This window comes from Ovis canadensis, chromosome 19 (assembly GCF_042477335.2).
Source record: "Ovis canadensis isolate MfBH-ARS-UI-01 breed Bighorn chromosome 19, ARS-UI_OviCan_v2, whole genome shotgun sequence".
In the NCBI taxonomy this organism is placed as follows: Eukaryota; Metazoa; Chordata; class Mammalia; order Artiodactyla; family Bovidae; genus Ovis; species Ovis canadensis.
In genome coordinates, this window is record NC_091263.1 from 51,552,363 (window position 1) to 51,576,266 (window position 23,904).

Here is a 23,904-nt window from a genome sequence, read left to right on the forward strand (position 1 = left end):
AAGAGTCTTCTCCAACACCACAGTTCAAGAGCATCAGTTCTTGGGTGCTCAGCTTTCTTTCCAACTCTCACATCCATACATGACCACTGGAAAAACCATAGCCTTGACTAGACGGACCTTTGTTGGCAAAGTAATATCTCTGCTTTTTAATATGCTGTCTAGGCTGGTCATAACTTTCCTTCCAAGAAGTAAGCGTCTTTAAATTTCATGGCTGCAATCACCATCTGCAGTGATTTTGAAGCCCAGAAAAATAAAGTCAGCCACTGTTTCCACTGTTTCCCCATCTATTTGCCAATCATAGCTCACTGCAAACCTAAACTCACATCATAAATTTCCATTGTGATACTGACCTGCCCTTTGTTCTGCCAGCTTCAGTTTCCTCATCTGTAATTTGGGGAGACATTACTAGGACCAAATGGCATCTTGTATGTTCCTGTTGCACAGTAGTTCCCCTCTGACATCCCTGCAGACCCTACCAGGCATAGAAGTGTGTCTTGTGGGCTGCTCTCTGTATCCATTGGAATATTTTATCATTTATCAGACCAAGAAAAAAAAAACCCTCTCTAACCTATACTCTACATCAGCGGCAAAACGTTTGTTGAAAGCAACCCTTGCCTTGCTTGATATCACTGAATCATATTGTCACTGAATTGTCTTCAACTGAATTGCGCAGATGCAGTGTAGACGGCTCTGGTGCAATAACGTGGATGGAGCGCACAAAGGCTGCCGAACTCAGCACACGCCCTGGGCTGATGGGACCGAGTGTGATGAGCCTGGAAAGGCAAGTAACGCCCCGATCTGTTCTTCTGTCTTGGGGCAGATGTGGGCAAGATCTGGGCTGTAGGCTCAGTTACCATTGTTGAGAACATAAGATAACACAGTGTGTTTCAGCATGCATAATACTTTTTTGAGGTAGGAGGTTCAACTTTGCTCTTGAAAATTGTGCAAACTTACCTTACACCCTAATACTGACACAAGGGACATAGCTATCATTATTTCCTCAATTTATTAGACATATTTTTCTCATTTTAATGTTTTTGAAATTCCAATGTGCTTTTCAATTTATGGGAACATTTAATGTGAGGTACATATCTTTTCTCTCTCTCTCTCTCTCTCTCTCTCTCTTAGAGTGGCAGTGGAAAAGGCTGTTAAGTTGTTGGAATATCTTAAATTCAAGAAAATACAGAAAGACTTACTGTGTTCACTACTTGCATACTAGGCTTTTCCCAGGCAGTATTGATCACTTAATGGAGCTGTGATGTCACCCGGGTTATTTGCAAATCCAAATTCTGAGTTAGTTATAATAGTTCCCATTTATTTGTTAGTAACCAAACAAAATCTGCTTCTTGTATAGCCTAGTGATAACAACATCCCAACAGCTACAAATATTTTTAATGTAACATTTTGCACCTGGTGTCTATCTTTTAAGAAAAAAAAAAAAGGTAGTATGTTAAGGATTTACTTACCAAAAGTTTTAGATATGAACCTGATTTTTAAATTCATAAAGGAAATGGTATTCTGTCACTTCGCTGTGATGCAATCCCTGTCCTATATCTGAGTCTCATGTCATCCTTACTTAAGTTTTTTGCTTTCTCCTCACTTCTCTCATCGTCCACTTTACTCACTTTTATTATTTTGTTCTCATCTGATTTTCTGTTTTTCTTAGGAATCAGTAGCTCCCAGTGTTTTCATGGAAACATGTGGTTCTCAGAGATGAGGAACTTACCTATCCCATCCCTGATTTTATAGATAGGGAACACAGAGGAGAAGTGACTTCCGTTCAGTTCAGTCGCTCAGTTATGTCCATCTCTTTGGGACCCCCATGGACTGCAGCATACAGATTTCCCCGTCCGTCACCAATATTCAGGACTGGTTTCCTTTAGGACTGACAGGTTTGATCTCCTTGCAGTCCAAGGGACTCTCAAGAGTCTGACTTGCCCAAGGTCATTCAGCCTCACTCTGGGTGGAGTCCTCACAGGTACCCCTCCGTCCATCCCCATTTCTCTTCTTTGTTTTCTGTGTCTGAAGGGGTTGCAGGCTCCGCAACTGCAGGGTGTGGCTATAATTCAAGCTCACCAAGCTCTTGAAGTCTCTGTGGTCAAGTAGGAGAACTAATAGCTTATCCACTCATTTCTTAGAGTAATTTCAATTTTTTTAACTTTTATTAGAGTGGTTTTATAAAGTTGCAATGAAGATGATTTCGTACTTGACCTAGCTTGGTTACTCTGTCAGCTCTGGTCTCACTTCTCTACAGCTAGGACCTTAGCATTTGAGAACAGAGCTTTCTCCAAGAGCAGCCTAACAAAACTTTGTAAGGACATTAGCATAACAACTTTTGCACTGCCACTTTCACTCACTTAGAAAGAAATATATCTACTTGATCAGAGTGAACCTTTCACTTTTTGCAAAACATTTAACTCAGTGTGTTGTTGATGGCCAAAAGAGTCTTAGGTTTGAGTGGAAATATGGTTCCCAGGCTTCCACGTCAGCCATCAGAATTCACTCGTTCTTCCTCAATGAAGATGTAGCTTCAGCGTCCTTCTATATGTGGTCACCCATACAGCTGCTATCAGTTGATGGGAGATGACGGTAGACATGGTTGACAACTTAGTTAGTTGATCTGAGTTGGAACCAGCCAACTATTCATTTAAATTGAGTCTGTTTGAGCTCAAAGATATCACTGGTATTGTGTCATGGTTCTTAGTCAATCTGATATATCCACCTATTATGTCTAAATCTGATACATATTACTGATAGAAAAACCTTAACAAAGAACTGTCACTCATATGATGACATGAATTGTATTTAGTAAAATAGTCATGTACAGGCTACCAAGCTCCATGTAGTACTTGAGATGTCTATTGTGTCTTTTTCTAATCTTCTGTAACAGTAGCAGAAGATAAAAGATTATAGTATAATCTCATACCTGATAAATGGGGGATTTGGGGAGATCTTTCAAAAACACATTTACCTTGTAAGCGTTTGTTCAGCAAAAGCAAGAGACTTCAAGGCATTCCAAAGGGCAGAGTCTGAACACTTTCAGAAAAGCAGCTATGCAGAGAACATGATGGGTACATTTTTAGTTTCTTTTACTAAAGTGGCGAAGTCTAGTAGCTTATATGAAAGACATGGCTGTTTGTGTGTTTATTTCCCAGAAGAGCATTTACGCATTTTACAAATAAGATGGTGAATATGTTTGCACAAATGTTCTGTGTTTCTCCATTCTGTTTTGTTTTCATCAAATTGGCAGTAAAACCTTATCCTTTTCTCTAGCAAATTCTGACTCCCTTTGCTGCTAGGTTAAATTTTTTTCCTTTCTCTTCTCTCTGCCCTGCTCCCTCAGCAGTAATCTGTCTTGGACTGCTGACACAATGTTATTTTGATGAATGGCTCTCTCATGTCCCTTTATTTTTTCCATTCTCTTGTTAAGTCCAATAACATTTTCATTTTAACCCTGTTTGTAAATCTGAGGTTTGAAACTCTTGTATTTTAAGCTTCTTTGGGACAAAATTGACCCCCAAGTCCTTCTTCCAGTCTCTTTAGAAAAACATTTATGTAAAATATCATTTAAATGATTCTGGGTGCTTTTAGGAAACACCGATTATGTTTTGGCTCCAGCTCCACCAGTTGCTTAATGCTTTGTTATGATGTAATGGTTTTTCTAGTATATAATTATTGTTTGTTTAGTTTCTTGGTAAAATAGATTAACTTGATACGTGTTTGCCAAACAGTCCCCACTTCCAGCCTCTTTCACCTCAGGTTCTTCCCTCTTCCTCTGAGGTTCTCCCTTCCCTTTGAACCCCCATCAGTGGTCATATCAGTAAGAAATATTTAAGTTGCAGAAGAGTTTTATTTAGGTTTTCTTTTAAGAAGGGTCCCTGTAAGGACATTTTAATCCATTGTTAACTAACCTATGCCCTTATTCTGCTCTGGTTTATGGTAATACTTAATGAGAATTATGTTGAAGAATATTGTTCTTGTGTGAAGGTAGAGTCTATAGAATAGAGAGGCCAACAGACTAAAGACTGAAGTGTTGTGAGGAAAAAAAAATATATTTCCAAACAACTTCTCATTATTAGAGTCCATGACTAGCCATAGGAATGTTCTCTTTAGTTTGTAGAATTTATAAAATGTGTATTTGATATCAAGATTTGAGGGCTGCATTTGGGCATTGGCTGTAACCTCAATTGTATATTAATTAAGAATTTTGTTCAGGTCAGATTGAATTGTAGTAGTATAAGAAAATTGGCTTTTTTTCTGACACACACACACATGCAAAAACTAGTCAGATGTAAGCAGGTCATGGAGCTGCCATGGTAGGTGTACAAAATAAGAGACACAGGCTCCTAATTGCTTTCTGTTCTACTATCATATGCAAATAGCCATCATCCTCAACATCACAAAATAGCTGCTATAGCTCCAGCCATTGAATCTGAGTCCCAGGCAGAATGAAACCAAAGGACAAGGTGCAAAGAGGCAAAAGGACCATCCCAGGAATCTTATCCAATGAATTCTGCTAACATTTCTTTGACCATTTCTACCTATACAAGAATCCAGGGAAATGTAGATTGTTAAGAAGGATGAAGAACAGAATGATAATGGGTAGACACCTCTGACTGTCGACCTCACCTCACCATCTCATTAATCTTGCTTTTAAATCTCAGTCTGTTTAAGATATCAAAAATTGTTCCCATTTGCTAACAGTAGAAGTACAGCATATGTCGCAGTTAACAGTGTGTACTCTGGAGCCAGATTGTCTATATTTCAGTATTAGCTCAGCTCCTTAACAGATGTTTGACATTAACCCCCTGTGCCTCTGTTTTCTTTTCTGTAAAAATGGGATAATAGCAATACCTATTTCATAGTATGCTATGAGGATTAAGTAAGTTAATACGTACATAACACTTAGAGTAGTATTATGTATATGTAGTATTATTATTGAGTGCCTAGCAACTATTAAGTGCTATTAAGTGTAAATATTTGCTGTTATTACCACAAACCTTTTTCAAGTTGGATCTCCTGTGTCCTCAGCTGTATATTAGATGCTTTCCATACATTGTCTCATGTTAAACTCAAAACAACTTTGGCAGATAGGTTCTCATTTTTCAGCTATGGAATTAGAGTTCAGTGACTCATCCGAGGTCACAATTTATTTGTAGAATGGCCACCCCACGCCACCAGACCACTTGCCTGCTAAGCTATGTCCCCTTAAGATCTGCTCTGTCCACTAGGGCAGCCACTAGCCACATATGATTAGCGAGCATTTGAAATGTCATTCTGAACTGAAATGTGCTAAAATGAAAATATATACCACGTGTTAAAGACCTAGCATGAAAAAAAGTATGGGAAGAAAACCTTACTTATAATTTTATGTTGATTATATGGAAAAATAATAATGTCTTGGATATTTTGAGCTAAGTAAAAGATATTAAAGTTAATTTCAGTGTTCTTTTTACTTGTTTTAATGTGGCTACTAGAATTTCTTAAATTATATGTGTGGCACAAGTTATGTTATTAGATAGTGGTGCTGTATAGTACACCAGGCTGCCTCTCTCATTGATTTTTTAAAATTTTTAATTGAGGGATATTTGCTTTACAGTATTTCATTGGTTTCTACCAAACATCAACATGAATGAGCCATAGGTTTACCCATGTCCCCTCCCACTTGTCTCACTGATTTTTATGTGCATAGATTCCAAGGAATGTTCAAGATTGCTATAAAGAAAACTGTAAAATAATTTTGGGGAGTGATGTGGTCACTTCTGCCTCTGCCCACATTTCTCGGGTACAGAGTTGTCCAGGAGTCTTTGGATGCCTAACCTTTTAAGCCTCAGCCAAACAGCCCAGAGGGAGGGATGTGGCCCCAGTTACTCAAGAGGATAATTATAAGGAAGAAGGCATAAGGCAGAGTAGAGAAAGCCTAACTGCACTCTTAAATAATTGTGTGCCAGGCTTTTGCTGGGACTGGCCACTGACAGGGGCTTCACCAGTCTCTTATCTGTCCCATTTCCCCGTGCACTCCCCCACCTCCTGACTCTGCTTCTAACCTGAGTCCTCCCTGCAGATAAATCACAGTGGCCACCACCAGCTCCGCTTCAGAGATCTGAGCAAGCGGCGGGGTGTCACTCTCCTGCTGCCCCTCTTCCTTTGTGCGTTGCTCAGTGACCTCAGCTTCTTGTCAGGCCCTCACACCCCAACAATGGCAGAGGGTTGAAATGGGCTTCTCCACTCCCTTGTCCTGCTGGGGAGTTTTACTTTGTTTTACTTTAAAGCATCAGGGCCTTCTTCCTGCTCCAGACTGAAGAATCTGAAACCATTAGCAACCCCAAAGTAATAAAGTTTAGGGCTCCCTGTAATGTGTCCATTTTTGCTTTAGTCTCATCTTCTGCTAGAGTGAGTTTATAGTAATCTTGTAACTAGCTTTTTTTCCCCTTCTCCCATTTAATTAAAATTGGGTTTTCAAATCCATGAGGAACCGTAAAGCATTATATTTTACCAGACTCACAACATCTCTAGGCCTTGTTAATGGAGATGCACTATGCAAATCCAATAACTCATTCAACCCTGTCTACAACCAGTAGACAGCCCATTTCCACGCCTCATTTTTCCAAGTAGACTAATTGAGGGCTTCGAGGCTGGCCATTGGACTTTCCCTGCCAGCCTGGAGCCAGCCACTCATTGGCCTGTTTTATTCAAGCCAGTTGTAAATGAAGACACAGCCTAAAATCACTAAGAGGTTAAAGTCCCTACCATTTCCATTACTCACAGAGATAATTAAATTGCAGCATTTCAAACCAGCACGTGGAAAACAATGATAGTACAGTATATTTAAAAGGACAGTGGGTCCTGCAATACCTCAAGCACCGAGCTCTCCCTCACTGTTCCCCTTATTAAATACAGCACTGCAAGTTTGGATTTTGTGTTCCCAAAGAAATGGAGGTCCCTGTGACTGATGGATCCTGGGGAAGTTGGAGTCACTTTGGAACCTGCTCAAGAACATGTGGAGGGGGCATCAAAACAGCCATTCGCGAGTGCAACAGACCAGAGTAAGTCCACGAGCTTATCGCTCTTACTACTGGGGTGCTTGGGGTGGAAAATTCCTAGAGGAAGTCATTTAAATTGAGGCAAGTGAAGAGCTCTTTCCAAATTATAAAGTGAGTGGACTTCTAGGACTGCCCAGACCAATGGTATCTATGCTCTATCCCTCTGTATTATTTTTCTGCTGTGACCCTTTATTTTAAAAGCTTTATCTGTTAAATGGTAGATGCTTTGTGTTGCTTTGACATTCAGGAATGTCTCACTGGCCCCCACCCCCCACCAAGGGCTGGGGTAGCATGCTAATAAAGCAAACAAGTAGATGTTCATTAGGAAACAAAGAAATTGGACATTTCCACCCAGATTGTAGATAAATGTTAACTTTCTACTTAGTAACTGAAATGCTAGAAAGGGCACACAGACCCCCAAGGTGGCATTAGTGAACCCCAAGGGACCTGGAAGCCTAAGTCAGGATTTACTTTTGAATCAAACTATTTTTTCCCTGACTCTTGAGGTCCCATCCTACAACCGCTTTTCAGGGTGATTCTCAGCGAGTGACCATAGTGGTCTCTACCAGCCAAACCTTGTTGAAACTTACATGTTCAAATAAAGTCCACAGGCTTTTCCCCCAGCATCTCATTATGACAGACGTGTTTTTGGGGAGAGGCTATTTATGAGCGGATTTTAAAAGTTGCTATCTTCATTATAAGGAGTAATATCAAATTTTGTCTGGTTCTAAGATGTATAAAGCTTAAAGGAACAGAAAATAATACATGCTTTTATTACCATCAAAGCTGTATAGCCCAAGAGGTCGTCCCAGATTAGTTTTTAGATATGCAGACTCACAACCATCTTTAAGAACCAGCTGCTTTGGGATTATGCAAAACGGTTTGGCTCAGCAGTACTCTTTACTTTTTAACAGCCTGTATTAGGGATAACAGACTGGATAGGAGAGAGAAGCAAGCAGGTTGAGGAGCAAAGTGGGCTAGTGCAGTAGACTAGGTTTTACTGCAGAGCCTAACCCTGAAGTCCTGACGTAGTAATAGCTACTCAGGCCAGCTGATTCTCCCTGAGTAGGAAAAGGGCCTCCTGTTGACAAAGGTGCCATTTTTTAATAATGAAAATCTGAATTGTGTACACAAAAAAGAATATAGCTTTAGCCTGTCATTGCAAGCCCTGGTCACATAAACACTCTGTATAGTCCAAATCACAGATGGCGATCAATTTATTTTAATTTATTTTTGTTCATAGTCCAAGATTGTTTCATATCCACATAATATAAATGTTTAAGGACAAGTCTATAAGATAAAGACTGATCTGTAAAACTAACCCTGTAGCTATGTATATAAACTAATATACATTAGATTTTCCCATAAAGTCTATGTTTAGTATTAGCTTTTAAAATAATAATGTAGAGAATGGACATATGTATATGTATGGCTGAGTCCCTCTGCTGTTCACTTGAAACTATCACAATATTGTTAATCAGTGATACCTCACTACAAAATTAAAAGTTTAAAAAAATACAATGTAAATATAGTAGGTGTTTTCAAAAAAATCAGATACAAAAGTGTATATCAAAACTTACTGTCATTATTATTCCTACTCCCCTACTCCCCACTAGAAATAACCACTAAAAAATAATTAGAAAGATTATCGATCTAATATGTATTACATAAAATAAGTATCACATAACATAAAATATGAGTCATCCTATATATATTGTTCCACAACTTGCTTGTTAAAATCGATTGGTTATGTAATCTTAGCTGCTTATATTGTTGAAGTTTTAAAACAGAACATTTTAAGCTAGCAGCAAATATGGTGAATTTTTTAAAAATGTAAAACATTTGGCTACATTGAACCAAATTGTTTCTATCATGTTGTTGTTGCTGTTGTTATTTAGATACTGAGTCATTTCTGACTCCTTTGTGACCCCATGGACTGTAGCCTGCCAGGCTCTGTCCATGGGATTCTCCAGGCAAGAATACTGAAGTGGGTTGCCATTACCTTCTCCAGGGGATCTTCCTGACCCAGGAATTGAACCTGCATCTCCTGCTTTGGCAGGCGGATGCTTTACCACTGAGCCACCAGAGAGGCCCTGTTGTTATCATAATAAGCTATTATTATCATGGGACTGTGGATATTGCAAATAGCAGGCACTTTTAACATTTTGACTCAAGAATATTCCATTCAAAAGAAGTGGGTTTTTTGTTTTTGTGTGTGTTTGTTTTGTTTTTACAGTGTTAGAGCAATTCTAAAAGTAGTGTGGAAAGAGATAAATAACACCATAACTGGAATGTGCCAGGCAAAGAAAAGCACCCAGTGTAAAGATCTCAGCAGGGAAAGATCTTGAGCTTCAAAGCGAAGCAGAGATCCTCGCCTTCAGAAGTTAGGAACTGATCTTTAAAGACTTCAGTTAGATGTTCTTGTCCTGGATGTTTGCTATGGGAAGTTTTAAAATAATACAACCCACCTAGTTGAGTGTCAGCACTGACATCATTTCATTAAACTCCTCCAAGTTATGTGTACTTGGGGATGTCCCTGTGAACTACTAAGGAAGGAGTCTGCCTCTCGTAACTGAGATTACGATGGCGCTGGGGAAGTCAGCTAGACAAGAAAGAGGGACACTGAAAAGAGAAAAACAGGTCCAAATCAGTTTAAAAGCTTGTTCAGAGAAATTAGCAGAGCAGATGGTTTGTTATGTAGAATGTGCCAGTGATTGCAGTCCAGATTCTCAAGAAGTTTGAAAGAACGGAACTCCTGGCCGCCACGTTGGCTGGCAAAATGCTCTTCTCAGTTTCAGAAGCCCTTAGAATATAATGAGGAGCTTCATTTTTAGAATATGTGGTAGGCCTCTCTCAAGAACACTGGATTGTTCTTAAAATTTTCACTGTATTCATGGGATTCAATAATATATTTATTTAGTATCTGGATACTTTAAGCTATGTACTTTTTTCTTTATGTAAGCTTAAAAAGGGAAGCAGCCTTGCCATGTGCATGGAATTACACTATACTAGAAGAGCAAACTTTAGAAAGCATATCCTTTCTAATTTCATATCCCCAAAATGTGTTTGGTCCCATCGGTACACCATCATGACAGTGGAGCCCTAATGTTTTGTCTTCACATGCATTACTTTTTTAGTCCCTTTTTTGATTGATGTCCTACATATAAGATAAGCATATGTTTTGGCCTGTAAGGATGGTCCCCATTTACATGTGTTATCCTGGAGAAGTTATCGATAGCTCTCCTTTCAATTCTCAAAATGTCCTGAATTAAACAATTACATGGTCACCTGATCTATAAGAAACATGCCATAGGATGAAATTTTAAATCAGAACCACCAAAAGCAGAACTTGGGGTCCCAAAACAAGACAAAGCTTTAGATATAGAAGATGCATTACCAGGCCATTGGGCCATATAGTTATTTTGTGCTCTAAATTTGGCTCTGAGGTTCCTGGTGACTAGAACAAACTGAATTACAGAATTGTTATGGTCTATCAAACTAAAAAATCATGCAGATTTTTTTTTTTTTAAGAAAGACAAAATATTTCCTTCTTCTTATACTTCTGTTTTGCTTTTAAGTTGGTAGGTCAAATTAAAGAATGAGCTCATAGATTTGAGAAAAAGACAAGATTGTAAACTGCATATTTCCATTTAGGCTTTGACTCTAGCAACTGCTTATGAAATCTTCCATAAATAGAATAATAAACATGTGTATATTTCACCTAAGAAAATTAGTCCCTCATTTGGCTGTGAAGTTTTTTTGAGGTATTGAGTTGGATGAATTTACAGATGGTCCCCAACCTATGTTGGTTAGACTTAAGATTTCTCTACAATCATGCAAAAGCAATACGCTAGGATTCCCAGGTGGCTCAGTGGTAAAGAATCCACCTGCTAATGCAGGAGACACAGGAGACAAGAGTTTGATCCCTGAGTTGGGAAGATCCCCTGGAGAAGGAAGTGGCAACCGAATCTAGTGTTTTTGCCTGGAAACTTCCATGACAGAGGAGCCTGGCAGGTCACAAAGAATCGGACATGACTTAACAACTGAGCAGGAGCACATGCAGAAGAGAAAAAGTGCTTCAGAGTTTGAATTTTGGTCTTTTGTCAGGCTACTGATATGCAGTATGATGCTTTGATAATGCTGGGCAGCAGCATCCACTGTACCTCCCAGTCAGCCATGCGATCATAGGGGTAAATAACTGATATGCTTCTAACCATTCTGTACCTAGATAAACATTCTACTGTTTACTTTCAGTATACATTATGAGATAGTCAATACTTTATTATAAAGTAAGCTTTATGTTTGATGATTTTGCTCAACTGTAGGCTAACGTAAGTGTTCTGAGCATATTAAAGGCAGGCTCTTCAGAAGTGTATTAAATGCATTTTCAACTTTTAAGATATTTTTCAAATTACAATGGGTCTAATCAGGACATAACCCCATACTGAGTCCAGAAAGATCTATCTTTTGAAATACTGAGAATTGGCTGCTGTGGGAAAGTCATTAACTAATGAATGTATAGAGATCCAGTCCCATAGACTATTCCATTTGACAAAGTTGTTAATGATTGCTAGTATGGCTCCTTGGTCCATCCCATCTAACCCTTGAATAGTCTTTCAGCGTTCCTCATAATTGGTCATTAGACCCCTTCTTAAAACTGTCCAGATACAGAAAACACATTTACCTTCTCATGCTGCCTGTTGTATCATTAGAAATTTCTTCCTAGTGCTAACCCTAATTTGTTGTAAATAAACATAAATGTTGAGATTTTTGTTCAAACCCGTTTGCAGACCAAAGTTTAACTTTCCCTATAGGTAGAATATGCCTACAATGATCTTTGCAAAATTCTCCCAAAGCTTTGGCCATGCAGCATTGTGAATTTTCTTTGTATATATGATTCAACTTGCCTATGCTGAATACAGTTACTTTCGTAGTAATTAATCAGCAATTTCCTTAAGTTCTTTCTATCCCTGTTTGAGAAACAATATTTTTAAAAGGATTTTAGTAGTTGGAAAATGTGACTAATACTATTTTTAAAGTTATATTTCCTATAATTTTCAGTATTTGCCAAGGGGGGAATAAAACTCCCACTCAGCTAAATTATTAAATTAAAACAAGAAGTTTTCCATGAAATTCAGTTGTCTGAAGCCCTCCCCATTACACAGTCCATGTAGATTCAGTAGAGATCCTATTGTCTAGAATATTTTTTTAAAGCTATATATTTTAAAGGGCAAATTTATGCTCATTCATAAAATACCATTTGCCTTCACACAAAAAGCAAATAAAGTCATGGAATGAGTTTTGAAATGGGAAGAGACCTGTCTCAAGAGCAGCACTGTGGGAGGGAGGCCAGGTCATGGGCTTTGGGTCAGGAAGGCCTGCCCTGGTCTCTCAGCCAGTGTGTCTCACTTAACTGGCATGGGAACTTGCCAGGTTAGTTAACATTTCTAAACCCAGTTCAAGCAAAGGTTTAGAAACAAGGATGTCGCTACCTACTGCACAGGATGGCTGTGCACAGTCAGTGACCTATCTTGGCAAGTGACATGGTGCCTTGTATGCTAGACCAGCTCAGGGCTCAGCAAACGTTTTCTGTAAAAGGCCAGATAGTGAATATCTTAGATTTGGGGAGCATCAGCTGTCTACAACTTGAGAAACATACGTGGATAATATGTAACATGTGGGTGTAGCTATATCCCCACAGAACTTTTATAGACATGGAAATTTGAACTTCATATAATTTTTATGTGATCCAAAATATTCTTTTTATTTATTTCTAAATCATTTTAGAGTGTTAAAAACTATTCTTAGCTCACTAACCATATAAAAACAGACAGTAGGCTGGATTTGGCCCATGGACTATAGTTACAGACACTTGGAATAACTTAACATTTACTGTGTGGGTGGCCATGTTCAAGAGCTTCAAATCTATTAACCATAAAACCTTCACTCAGCCCCATGAAGTAGATATTAGCATCATCTCCCTTTTATGGATAGGGAAACTAAGACTTAGAGAGATTCAGTGATTTGCCTAAGATTGCACCGTTGTTAAGAAACAGGGCTGGGGTTCAAACCTGTTTCCAGGGTCTGTATATAACCTTCAGCAATAGTGCCTCATACATGGAATGTTTTCTATATGTTCTTTATTTTTTTTTAATGTCAGTTATAAAAAGAAATTTAAAAATGCTCTTTTGGTAGTGGTCAGAGCAAGCAAAGGTGGACAGTGTTACTATGTGAAACAGGAAGCCACCTGCAAATGGTAACTGTTTGCTGCTCTTGTTCAGTTTCAAGAGTCAGAAAACACTTGTTATATAAGAGAATTGGAAGAAAAAAGTCGACTGTAAAAGAAATTATTTTCAAAAGGGAAGAAATATGAGTTACTTTCAGGCAACAGGTAAATGACCTGATGGATCCGCTGTAGTTAGTTGAAACATGAAAAAAAAAAAATTCCATGAAGTTTGTTTCGATTTGAGAAAAAAGTTGAAGGGGATCTTCGTTATAAATGGAAAAACAGATTTTACAGCTATCTGAGCCTGCTCTGTTATTCATGTGTCATCAGTGATATTTTATGCATGAGACTGGGTTGCTTTGGTACTGATACTTGGTATCCAGGAAACCAAGACTGCATCTCTACACGGTACCAAAAAAGAAAAAGACAGGACTCTGGGCTGTAGCTCCTGGGTAATGAAACAGAAAGAGCACAGGGAGAATCTGGGAAGCTTGAATTTCAGTCTGGTCTCTGCTCTTTTGTTAGCTGTGTTACCTTGGGCAAAGTTCTTAATTTCTCTGAACCTTCTCTCCCTTGGTATAAAAGTACCTCAGCTGGCTTTCCCTTGCACAAGATATGTGTGAGTACAGGCTAGTCAAGCACGCAAGGCAGATGTAAGTCACATGGGCTTAACGGGGAAACGATCATACATAGATGTTGCTGGATTATGTGCTGTTTTGCATCCCTCGATAAAGCCTTCATGATAAATAACAATGAATACTTACCATACTCCTTATTGAACTCTTCATTTATAACAAGCCTTTCAGGTGAACAGTATCACCTCTGTTCACTTGGGCAGAATGAAGCTCACAGAGGCCAGGTAGCTCACACAAAGTTGCCCAGCTTGTGACTGCAAAGCCCACGCTCTTACCTCCCTCTCCACCGCGGAGGGAACATGTTTATAAGAGTATCATAGACAGGCATCCCTTCCTGAGACTCAGGCACTCAGCAAGGCCAATGAGACCTGACTCACCCATAACAAACAAACTGCTGGATCGGATTGGGTTGGGTTGTGCTGAAATATGACGTCAGAGTCGCTAACATTTTTAGGCATCTGCTGTGTGCACTCATTTTAGAGAAGAGGAAAACTGAATCTCTGGGAGGCTAGAATGTTGTCTCTAGTCACAGAGTGAGGCTAGGGCCAAGACAGGAAACCAGATCCAACTCTTAGCCTCTGCTGCTGCTGCTAAGTTGCTTCAGTTGTGTCCGACTCTGTGCGACCCCATAGACGGCAGCCCAGCTCTGCTAGACTGCCCTTGATTCTGTGTTTTACGTCATGGATATAGTTCCCATTTCCCAAGTCCTAGTTTAACAAAACAAAAAAAAGGGGGGAGGGAACACAACACTTCTTGTTGTCCGAATTACTCTGAAAGATTCACTCTAAACACAAAAGGTAGAAATCTTTTAGCTTGAGAGGTGCCTTAGAGTAGCTACAGTATCCAGGCTGCTCTAGCTGTGGGTGGGTGAGTCTGATTTCCTCTGATTCTGTGATCTTCCCGTTTCCATGATGCACTTGGCAAGCTGTTGACCGTTGGGAGATGGGTTATATAATTTACTCTCTGGGTCACATCTGGAAAATCCATGAGCAGGGTTGCATGCTGAGATTAAATTGTTCTGTGGTGCTTTGCAAGGCATCCTCCACACTCTTGTCACACACAAGTTAATGAAACCAGTACACTGTCTCCTGCTTCTCCTATTAAGTTTAGTCAAAATATGAGCACATCCTATCCCATTTTATTTGTAAAACAAAACAAAAAACAATAGTCATACAGGGAGAGAGAGAAAAAGAGAGAAGAGGGAAAGAAATAAATGGAAGTGGAATGGGGCAAGTTTTAGGATAGTCACCCATGAGAATACCATGGTACAGAAGTAGACAGGAGCATTCCACGTATTCATTTGTACCTTTTCTCCTTCTATGTCTTTAAAGGAATGTGAACGTTCAGGGCATGGAGGACAGAAAATGACCTGATAGACCCCAGGTTTTATATTTCAAACTTTAAGTTAAATGCTCTCTCATTTTATCCTCAAAACTGCCTTACCTTATCAGAATGGTGCTTTTCCATTCTACACATGGAAGGGTTGAGGCTTGCAGACATTCAGTGACTTGCCCAGGGTTAAACACTTAATGATGTTGAAGGCAGAGTACAAACCCAGACCCCCAGAGCCCTTGTCCTGGCCACTGGCACTGACCACTTCACATTTGCCTCCCTCCAAGACAGGAAGCCACATTATAGCATACAATATTATAATACACTAGAGAAACACAGTATAATACAGCCTGTGTGTTCTTTACCTTTCATCAGGCCCAGAAATGGTGGCAAGTATTGTATAGGGCGCAGAATGAAATTTAAGTCCTGCAACACAGAGCCGTGTCCCAAGCAGAAGCGAGACTTCCGAGACGAACAGTGTGCTCACTTTGATGGAAAGCATTTCAACATCAACGGTCTGCATCCGAACGTGCGCTGGGTCCCAAAATACAGTGGAAGTAAGTTCACCTGGGGAGGTGCCCACGGCTGCAGGCTGGCGCAGGGTCCAGGCACAAAAGTCACGTCGCATGGTGTTTCTCCTGTCTAGTTTTGTTGAAGGACCGCTGCAAGCTGTTCTGCAGGGTGGCAGGGAGCACAGCCTACTATCAGCTCCGTGACAGAGTGATAGATGGAACGCCGTGTGGCCAGGACACCAATGACATCTGTGTCCAAGGCCTGTGCCGGGTGAGTCCCAGATGGCGCTCTCTTCACTATGTTGTCCTGCTGCCAAACTGATGTGTAGCTTCCTCAGTACAATAGCAGCCGCTTGTGTCTGTGCATTATCTCCAGGGCAGTGGTTCTCAAAGTGGGGTCCTCAGACCAGCTTGAGCACCATCTGATTCTCTTTTTTTTCTGTGTTTTATTTTGTTTGATTTTTTAAAATTGTAGTGTAATTGATTTACAGTGTTGTACTAGTTTCAGGTGTATGGCACAGTGATTCAATTATATTTATCTGTGTGTATACATATATATATATCCTTTCTTTTCTCTTATTGGTTGTGACAAAACATTAAGTATAGTTCCCTGCACTTGGGCTATATAGTAGATCCTTATTGATTATGTATTTTATATACAGTACTGTATATCTGTTAATCCCAAACTCCTAATTTATCCCTCCCAGCACTACATGATTCTGATGCATGCCAAAGTTTGAGAACCACTGCCCTACATTTTTCTGACACTCTCTGTGGGGGCCTGCAAGAAACTTCCCTGTGAGGAAATCATAATCGACACTATACACAACTTCTTTACCTTAACCATTGTGCATAAGGTTAAACCCAAAAGCTTCCTGACAGCAAGTTTTAGAAACTAAATAACACTTCCGGCAGATAGTAAAGCATCAAAGCACTGATTTCTTGAGGTTTGGCACTATTTTTCTGTTCTCATCAGTCAGAAATCAGTTCTTACACAGCCAGGCTCTGGGATGATGCATTTGTTCCTTGCAAGCAGTCCAGAGCACATTGAAGCTCCTTACTGGTAGGATTTGATGGAAGAGTCTCTGAGCTTCACCCAACTCCTGACCACAGCTACAGTGAGGACTTCCTTGTCACTCCATGCTAGAGCAAAACATGGAGTTTCTCCTCAGAGATTGGTTCATTCGAAGGAGCAAAATAGATGAGAATGTGAATTCTGACCTCCTGGTCTTCTGGTGATTGCCACTGATGTTTGCAGGCTCTCGTCTACTCTGCTGTGTTGTGTTAAGATAGGAAGACACTGCAGAGGCCACTTGGAACCTGAAGCCTCAACCTGGCAGCCTGCAGTCATGCTTTAATCCTCCATTCATAGCCAGTGTTTAAACATAAGGGATTTCACATAAAATCAAATTTTCAATATCTTGGAAAATTGAGAAATGTCAACACTACCCTCCTGTTTCTGCATGGCAGCAGTAGCCTGGATTAGACAGGGACTGCTACCTTAAGATGGGGTGTGAGCTCTTCAATGGGATAGCCCTCAGCCACGCCTTAATTTTTTTGTTTTTTTGTTTTCATTCCTGAGCTGTTTTTCGCATTTACTTTACTTACTTGTAGGCCAGCGCTTCTCAAACTTTAATCTCCAGATGAAGCACCTAAGGATCTTATTTACATGCCAGGAAATATACTCTGACTCAGTGAATCTGGGTGGGGCCTAAGATTCTGCATCCCCAACATCATTTGGGATGCTCATGGTTGCTGGTCCAAGGACCACATTTTCCCATAGCAAAGATAAGGACTATTTGAGTTCACCACACTTAAAAGTTTACAGAGACTTTAAGTTCTTGTCATTTTGAATGCTCCTCTTTCAAAGAAACACATTACCTAAGAATTTATAACCTCTCTAATACTTACCATGTATTTCAACTGTTTTCTTTTTAAAAGCAAGCTGGATGCGATCATGTTTTAAACTCAAAAGCCCGGAGAGATAAATGTGGGGTTTGTGGTGGCGATAATTCTTCGTGCAAAACGGTGGCAGGAACATTTAACACAGTACATTATGGTAAGAATTTGTTCCTAAGAGCTGTGAGAAGAAAAATAGTCAAACTGTTAACATTATTAACCACATGTAATATGTAAAAGTATTTGTGTAAAACATAAAATCAGTCTTGTTAAGGTATATTACCCATCTGGCTATAAGACGCCTAACAGTGAGAATTCTGATACATTCCTTTGTCGCCACCCTTTACGCCATGCTTAGAGAAAATGAACCAGTCTGTGGAATGCTCAATTGCTGCTCAATTCTTTTCAGGTTACAACGTTGTGGTCCTAATTCCAGCTGGTGCTACCAACATCGATGTGCGGCAGCACAGTTTCTCAGGGAAATCAGAGGATGATAACTACTTAGGTGAGATGGGTGCCCCTGCCTTTTGTAGGAATTCTGGTTCCTTTTCCCTATAGCATGTGGAGAGCTTTCAGATTTCATAAAAGACGTTGATTTTGAAACTCATTATTTTATATTCCTTCATACATTATACCCTCAGTATATTGATTTAAGAGTCGTGTAGTTACACTAGTCAATATCAAGCAATTGACTCTGGATCTTAGAAAATAGAAATGCCCCAAATCAAATTTTGAAAACACTAGCCTTGTTAAGTTTAGCATAAAATCATTGCTATTTTTGAGTCATTAAAAAAAAAAAAAACCTGTCTTTTGAGTAACTGACATGCCAGTGTTTTCATAAAGGTGTTACTTAACCAATAGCAGACCACAGGTGGACTTATTCAATATTTCATTATGCTTGATCATTCCAAAAGGTTCTATACTGGCAATATTTTTCTTAGGTCATTACTAACATGGTCCATCTTGCTTTTCTGTAGATTCTCCATCCTTTTCTCACCATGGCCAGGATCATGAGTAATTCAAATTTATTCCTGTTTTCTAACCACAACTCACCAGGAACTTTGTGTTCTTTTTTTTTTTTAAGCTGGTGGCTCATCCCAGTTCCACTTCAATTTATTATTTCGTAAACTTTCATAAATGGTTAAGAAATTCACCCAATCATTTTTAATTTAAAAAAAGGACATGGGGACTGGGATAATGACAGAAAAGGATTGAGCTAGTCACTTAGCACAACTAGACTCTTCTTAGCTGTGAAAAACAGCAGGAGTTGCACTTGGATCTAGAAGAAATCAGGGTAGTCTTGCTGGGCTGCCAATTTTTGAAAGAAATGAGTGGACTTTCTTATAATGCCCAGACAGGGACTCTACTTATCCATCTCAAATACAGCCTCTATCGAGGCTCTACAGCACATTCCTCTGTTGTAGCATTTTCTGCAATGTCTCGTTGTTCATTCAGCCAGCCACTTATTTAGTATGTGGCAGGCCCTGTTCTAGGCATGATAAGCAAACTGAACAAAAACATTAACAAGTAAAAATCTCTGTCTTCTTAGAACTTACTTTTTAGTGGGAAGAGATAGATGATAAACAATAACTTAATAGATAAGCAAACTGTATTCTGTTAGAAGGTCATAAGTAAAATTAGAAAATAGAGGAAATTGCGATACTGAGGGTGGAGCAGGAACAGTAGAATTGAAAATACTTGAATTGTAGCAAGTGATAATGGATATCTGGGGAAGGCAGAGGGGAATAACCAGTGTGAAACCCTTGAAAGAGTAATGCGTCTAATTTGTTCCAAGGATAGAGGGAGGCCAGTGTGGCTGGAGCTGTGTAAGCACAGAGGAGAGTCCTGCTGCTGCTAAGTCGCTTCAGTCATGTCCGACTCTGTGCGACCCCACAGACGGCAGCCCACCAGGCTCCCCCTCAGATGAGTTTAAACACGTATCAGGACTAAATCAGAGAGGGCCATACATAACTGTTGAAAGAACTTGTATTGTAAGAGACAAGGGTAGCTACTGGATATTTTGAACTAAGGACTAGCATGATAGAGTCATATTTCTATTTTCAAAAGAGTACCCTACTTGTTACACTGAGAATGAGGGGATGGTCGGGGAAAAGGGTACCGGGTAGAAACAGACCTTCCGGTAGGTACCGGAAAGGTCAGGGTAGAAACAGAAAGACTGGTTAGGAAGTTTTTGAAATAATCAAAGAGTTGCTAGTGGTTTAGCTCCAAATGGGAGCAGTAGAATTGGCAGTAAAATAGTCAAATTAGTCAAAATCTGGATATCTTTTGAGGGTGGAGCCATCATGACTAGTGGGTGGCTTGAATATGGTATGTGAGAGAAGGAGAAGGCTCAAGGGTGACTCTACAGTTTTGACCTGAGCAGCTGGAAGAATGGAGTCACTATCAACTCAGCTGAGACTTGTTTCTTATATATTCATGTGACCACTACTGTTTTAGGATCAGAAGCTGTGATTTTGTATCTTTAGCTCAAGATATAAAGCCTTTACATAATATGAACCAAGTACATGATGGCTGAGTTATTGAATAACCATCGTTCACACTATCTTTACTGAGTGCCTGCCATTAATGGGGATGGAATTATGATGGAAATATATAGACTCTTCCTTCTTTTATTTGTTTATAGTTTATTTCTTTCTTTATTTTTGGGTGTGCTGGGTCTTTGTTGCTTAAGGACTCTTCTTTAGCTGTTGAGAGTGGGGGACTACTAGTTAGGGTGCAGAGGCTTCTTATTGCAGTGGCTTCTTCTTGCAGAACACAGGCTCAGCACGAGGACTGCAGTAGTTGGGGCATGTGGGCTCAGTAGTTGGGTCTCCTGGGCTGTGGCGCACAGGCTCTAGAGCTGTGGCTCACAGGTTTCGTTGCTCTGCAGCATATGGGATCTTCCCGAATCAGGGATCAAACCCATGTCTCCTGCACTGGCAGGGAGATTCGTTACCACTGAGCCAGCAGGGAAGCCCTCCTTCTTTTAAGCATGCATGCTAAGTTGCTTTAGTCATGTCCAACTCTGTGCAACCCTGTGGACTGTAGTCAGACAGGTTCCCCTGTCGATGGGATTCTCCAAGCAAGAATACCAGAGTGGGTTGCTATTTCCTTCTCCACTTCTTCTTTTAAGAAAGACTGTTAAATCTTTCTTGGAATCAGTTCTCAGTGGTCACATCAGCTTTTCCACACCCTAAATACTCAAAGGAGTGGTGCCTTTTAAAACAGTTAACAAAGTTATTGGGGATCCTTTTCAAATTATTTTTGGGGAATCCCACATTTTTCCTTCAACCACTGTACAAAATGGGTCAGACATTTTTCTTCGTGGACTGGGTTATAAATTAGAGCCTGTGATTTCTGTGGTCTTACTACTTCCTAATTAAATCCAGCAGCATTGCATGCAGCCTCCTTTATTGGTTAATTTCCTGAGAGCCAAATGCCATGTTGAACCATTCCTTTCTTCTCAAAAAGGAGAAGGTTTCTCCACTGTTCTTCTCCTTCTGGGGAAAAAATACCCTTTTAAGCAGTGCCCTCAGTTCAATTCATCAACCAGGTTGTGCACCTAAATTAGGGAGGACCTTCCGATATCCTTTGATGTCTCACTAGAGGTTTCTTAATCTCCTTGTAAAGAATAAAAGCAAAATTAAAGAAGGTTTGTCATCTGGGACGGCCAGTTTGAAGTAGTCATGGCTCTTTAATGGAACATTATGGGAAAGTTACCTGTTGGTCAAAGAACGTCTCTCTGGAAGCAAATGAAAAGTGCAAGCAAAGATGGTACGTCACAGTTCACCGAGTGTGAAGGTTAAGACCTCAAAGCCTTTGAACCTTACAGTGGTTTCTTAACAAGTTAGGAAGAGTATGATGTTGTTATCAAATCTGGCGTGTGTTAATGTTTACTCTCGGTTTGAAGGAAGGCACAGCAAATGCTCTAAGAAGATTTTAAAGCCCCCAGTTGAGTCTTGCTGGAGTCCAGCCCCAGCTGTTTCGTTGCTAAGCAATCATCATCCTTATCCCTCATATTTTTTTTAAGGTCAGTCAAGGCATACTCTTTTTGCATGTGTTGGTGAAGAAGCAATTTCCAGGAGGGCCTTTGTAGCCGCCCAGCTCTGATGGGTGAAATGGGGGGGAAACCAACCCAGGAAATTAGCTCCCTAATCGCATTAGTGGGAGGTTGGGCAGTAGACGGTTGTTTTCAGGAAACTATTTGTTTCACGAGGTACCGAAGCAGAAAGCTTCTGTGTCAAAGGTCGTCCTTTCAACATAGACCCCTCCCTCCAGTTGGGTTAAAGCCAAGTTGCACCCAGTGCTACCATCTTCGTATTTCTTAAGGAGAAAAAAGGAGTCATTTCCATGGTGTTTATTTGTCTCCAGGATACTAACCTTTGATGAATAGTGTCAGCGAGAAGACAGGAATCGATTCAGTTCAAGATAAAGCAGGAACTCCATTTCACTTGATTATTCCTATCTCCTTTCCTACTCACCATTTGCTGGGATAAAGAGCATGCAGTGAAGGGTGAAATGCCCCCAAGTCAGCATAAGCATGCGAGGAAGCCTGGAGATGTTGGAAAGGGTCCCCAGAATTAACCTAGGATAGATGATTGCTCTTTTAATACAGACAGAACTGGATTACCGCTTAATTTACAGAACTGGCCTTGTGACATCTCATTTCCCCATTTTCAGTGATGCATCAGCTGGGTAGCTAGCCTTCGACTCCACTTGAAAGCACTGGGTGATTTTGCTGGCAGCACATCCTGCCACTGCCATGCAAGTGCCCGCATCAGGAGGCAGCCTTAGGAGGCCTGAGGTGCCACAGAAACAACCTCTTCGCCAACCAGTGACCCATTGAAACTCCTGCATCTTGCATGACTGGTGGGTCTCATGCTGCAGGAGCTGTGGGGAGACGAGGTTGTCAGAGGTTTATACTGATAGGAAAACAGTTATTTGGCTGAAAGCTCTCTGTGCTGCTTGTCACAAATGTCAGGTTCAGTCGGTCACTTGTTCTTTCAGTGTCGTTGATTGAGCACCTACTATGGGCTGGGATCTCTCTTAGGCTTATACAAGCACCTTTTTAAGTGTTGACTTTACTTAAAGAGGTTCATGCAATCTAGCAAAATCAACTTAATTTAAAAAAATCTATAGCTAAACATATTTGCTTTCAATTTGCACATAAGGTAAAGAATGCCTGAAATCATTCACTGATTCATGAACATTTGTTGGTGGTTGACAGGTTCTGGAGATACATTTCCATGATTAGAAGTCACCTGGCCTCAGAAAATATTTTAACAATATTTAAGTCATGCTTTTCTTATCCATAAATTAAGCATCTATAAAAGCGTGATGAGAAGACAGTACATTTGAAGGCATTTTGATCTGCCAGCTACCAAATCCTATATGCACTATCTTTTTCAAAATTTACAATTCTGTAAGAAAGCTGGGCTTCCCTGGTGGCTCAGACAGGAAAGAATCTGCCTGCAACGTGGGAAATCCGGGTTCGATCCCTGGGTCGGGAAGATCCCCTGGAGAAGGAAATGGCAACCCACTCCAGTACTCTTGCCTGGAGAATTCCATGGACAAAGGGGCCTGGTAGGCTACAGTCCATAGGGCTGCAAAGATTCCAACAGGACTGAGTGACTAACACTTTCATTTTCACTTTGTAAGAAAGCCGTTATCCAGAGGAAGAAACTGAGGCTTAGAGAGGTTGAGAAACTTTCCCGAGGTCACACAAGCAAAGTGGGACAAATCTTATGGGTCTGACTTCATATATTATACCTTTAACCACTTCAGTTTATTGCCTCCACATAGAAATATGTGTAGCTGAACTGGGGATGAATATGACTGGAAGTCAAGGTTTATTGGTGGGAGTGAATGGTGAGGTTGGAAGAATAAGTCAAGATAAGAGAGTGATGCTGAGGAGTTTGAACAACATTCTGTTGGTAGTAGGGACAATCAAATGATTTTGAATCAAAAAGAAACCAAGATCTTGGATTACCTTTTTTAAAAGATTGTGTTTTTGAAGGCTTTGTTTCCTGTGCCACCACTCTCTTCCCAACCATTTCAAGTGAAAGCATCTTACTGTTCCCTCAGGGCCAAGATAAGGCTTATAAGGGTAGAAATTCTGGTAGGTGAAGCACTGCTTTAGGGATCAAATTTGATGCAGTTCATTCTTGAGCCTGCAAAGAATAGTCTTTGCATCCATATAGTGCCCAGTGTGGTGAACTCTGTGAGGTTCCCGTGTCTACAAAAACAAGGGCCCTGCT

General features: G+C 40.2%; 1 protein-coding gene across 3 annotated transcripts in view; it reads left to right on the top strand.

Moving 5' to 3' along the window:
• The window catches only part of ADAMTS9 (ADAM metallopeptidase with thrombospondin type 1 motif 9), a 163,165-nt gene that overhangs the window by 41,393 nt on the left and 97,868 nt on the right, over positions 1 to 23,904 (top strand). For all 3 annotated transcript variants that reach the window (XM_069561878.1, XM_069561879.1, XM_069561880.1), the window contains exons 11-16: positions 674 to 781; positions 6,901 to 7,046; positions 15,612 to 15,793; positions 15,883 to 16,019; positions 17,690 to 17,807; positions 18,057 to 18,152. In XM_069561878.1, the coding sequence (XP_069417979.1) occupies positions 674 to 781; positions 6,901 to 7,046; positions 15,612 to 15,793; positions 15,883 to 16,019; positions 17,690 to 17,807; positions 18,057 to 18,152 (787 nt within the window). The remainder of the gene's footprint in view (positions 1 to 673; positions 782 to 6,900; positions 7,047 to 15,611; positions 15,794 to 15,882; positions 16,020 to 17,689; positions 17,808 to 18,056; positions 18,153 to 23,904) is intronic.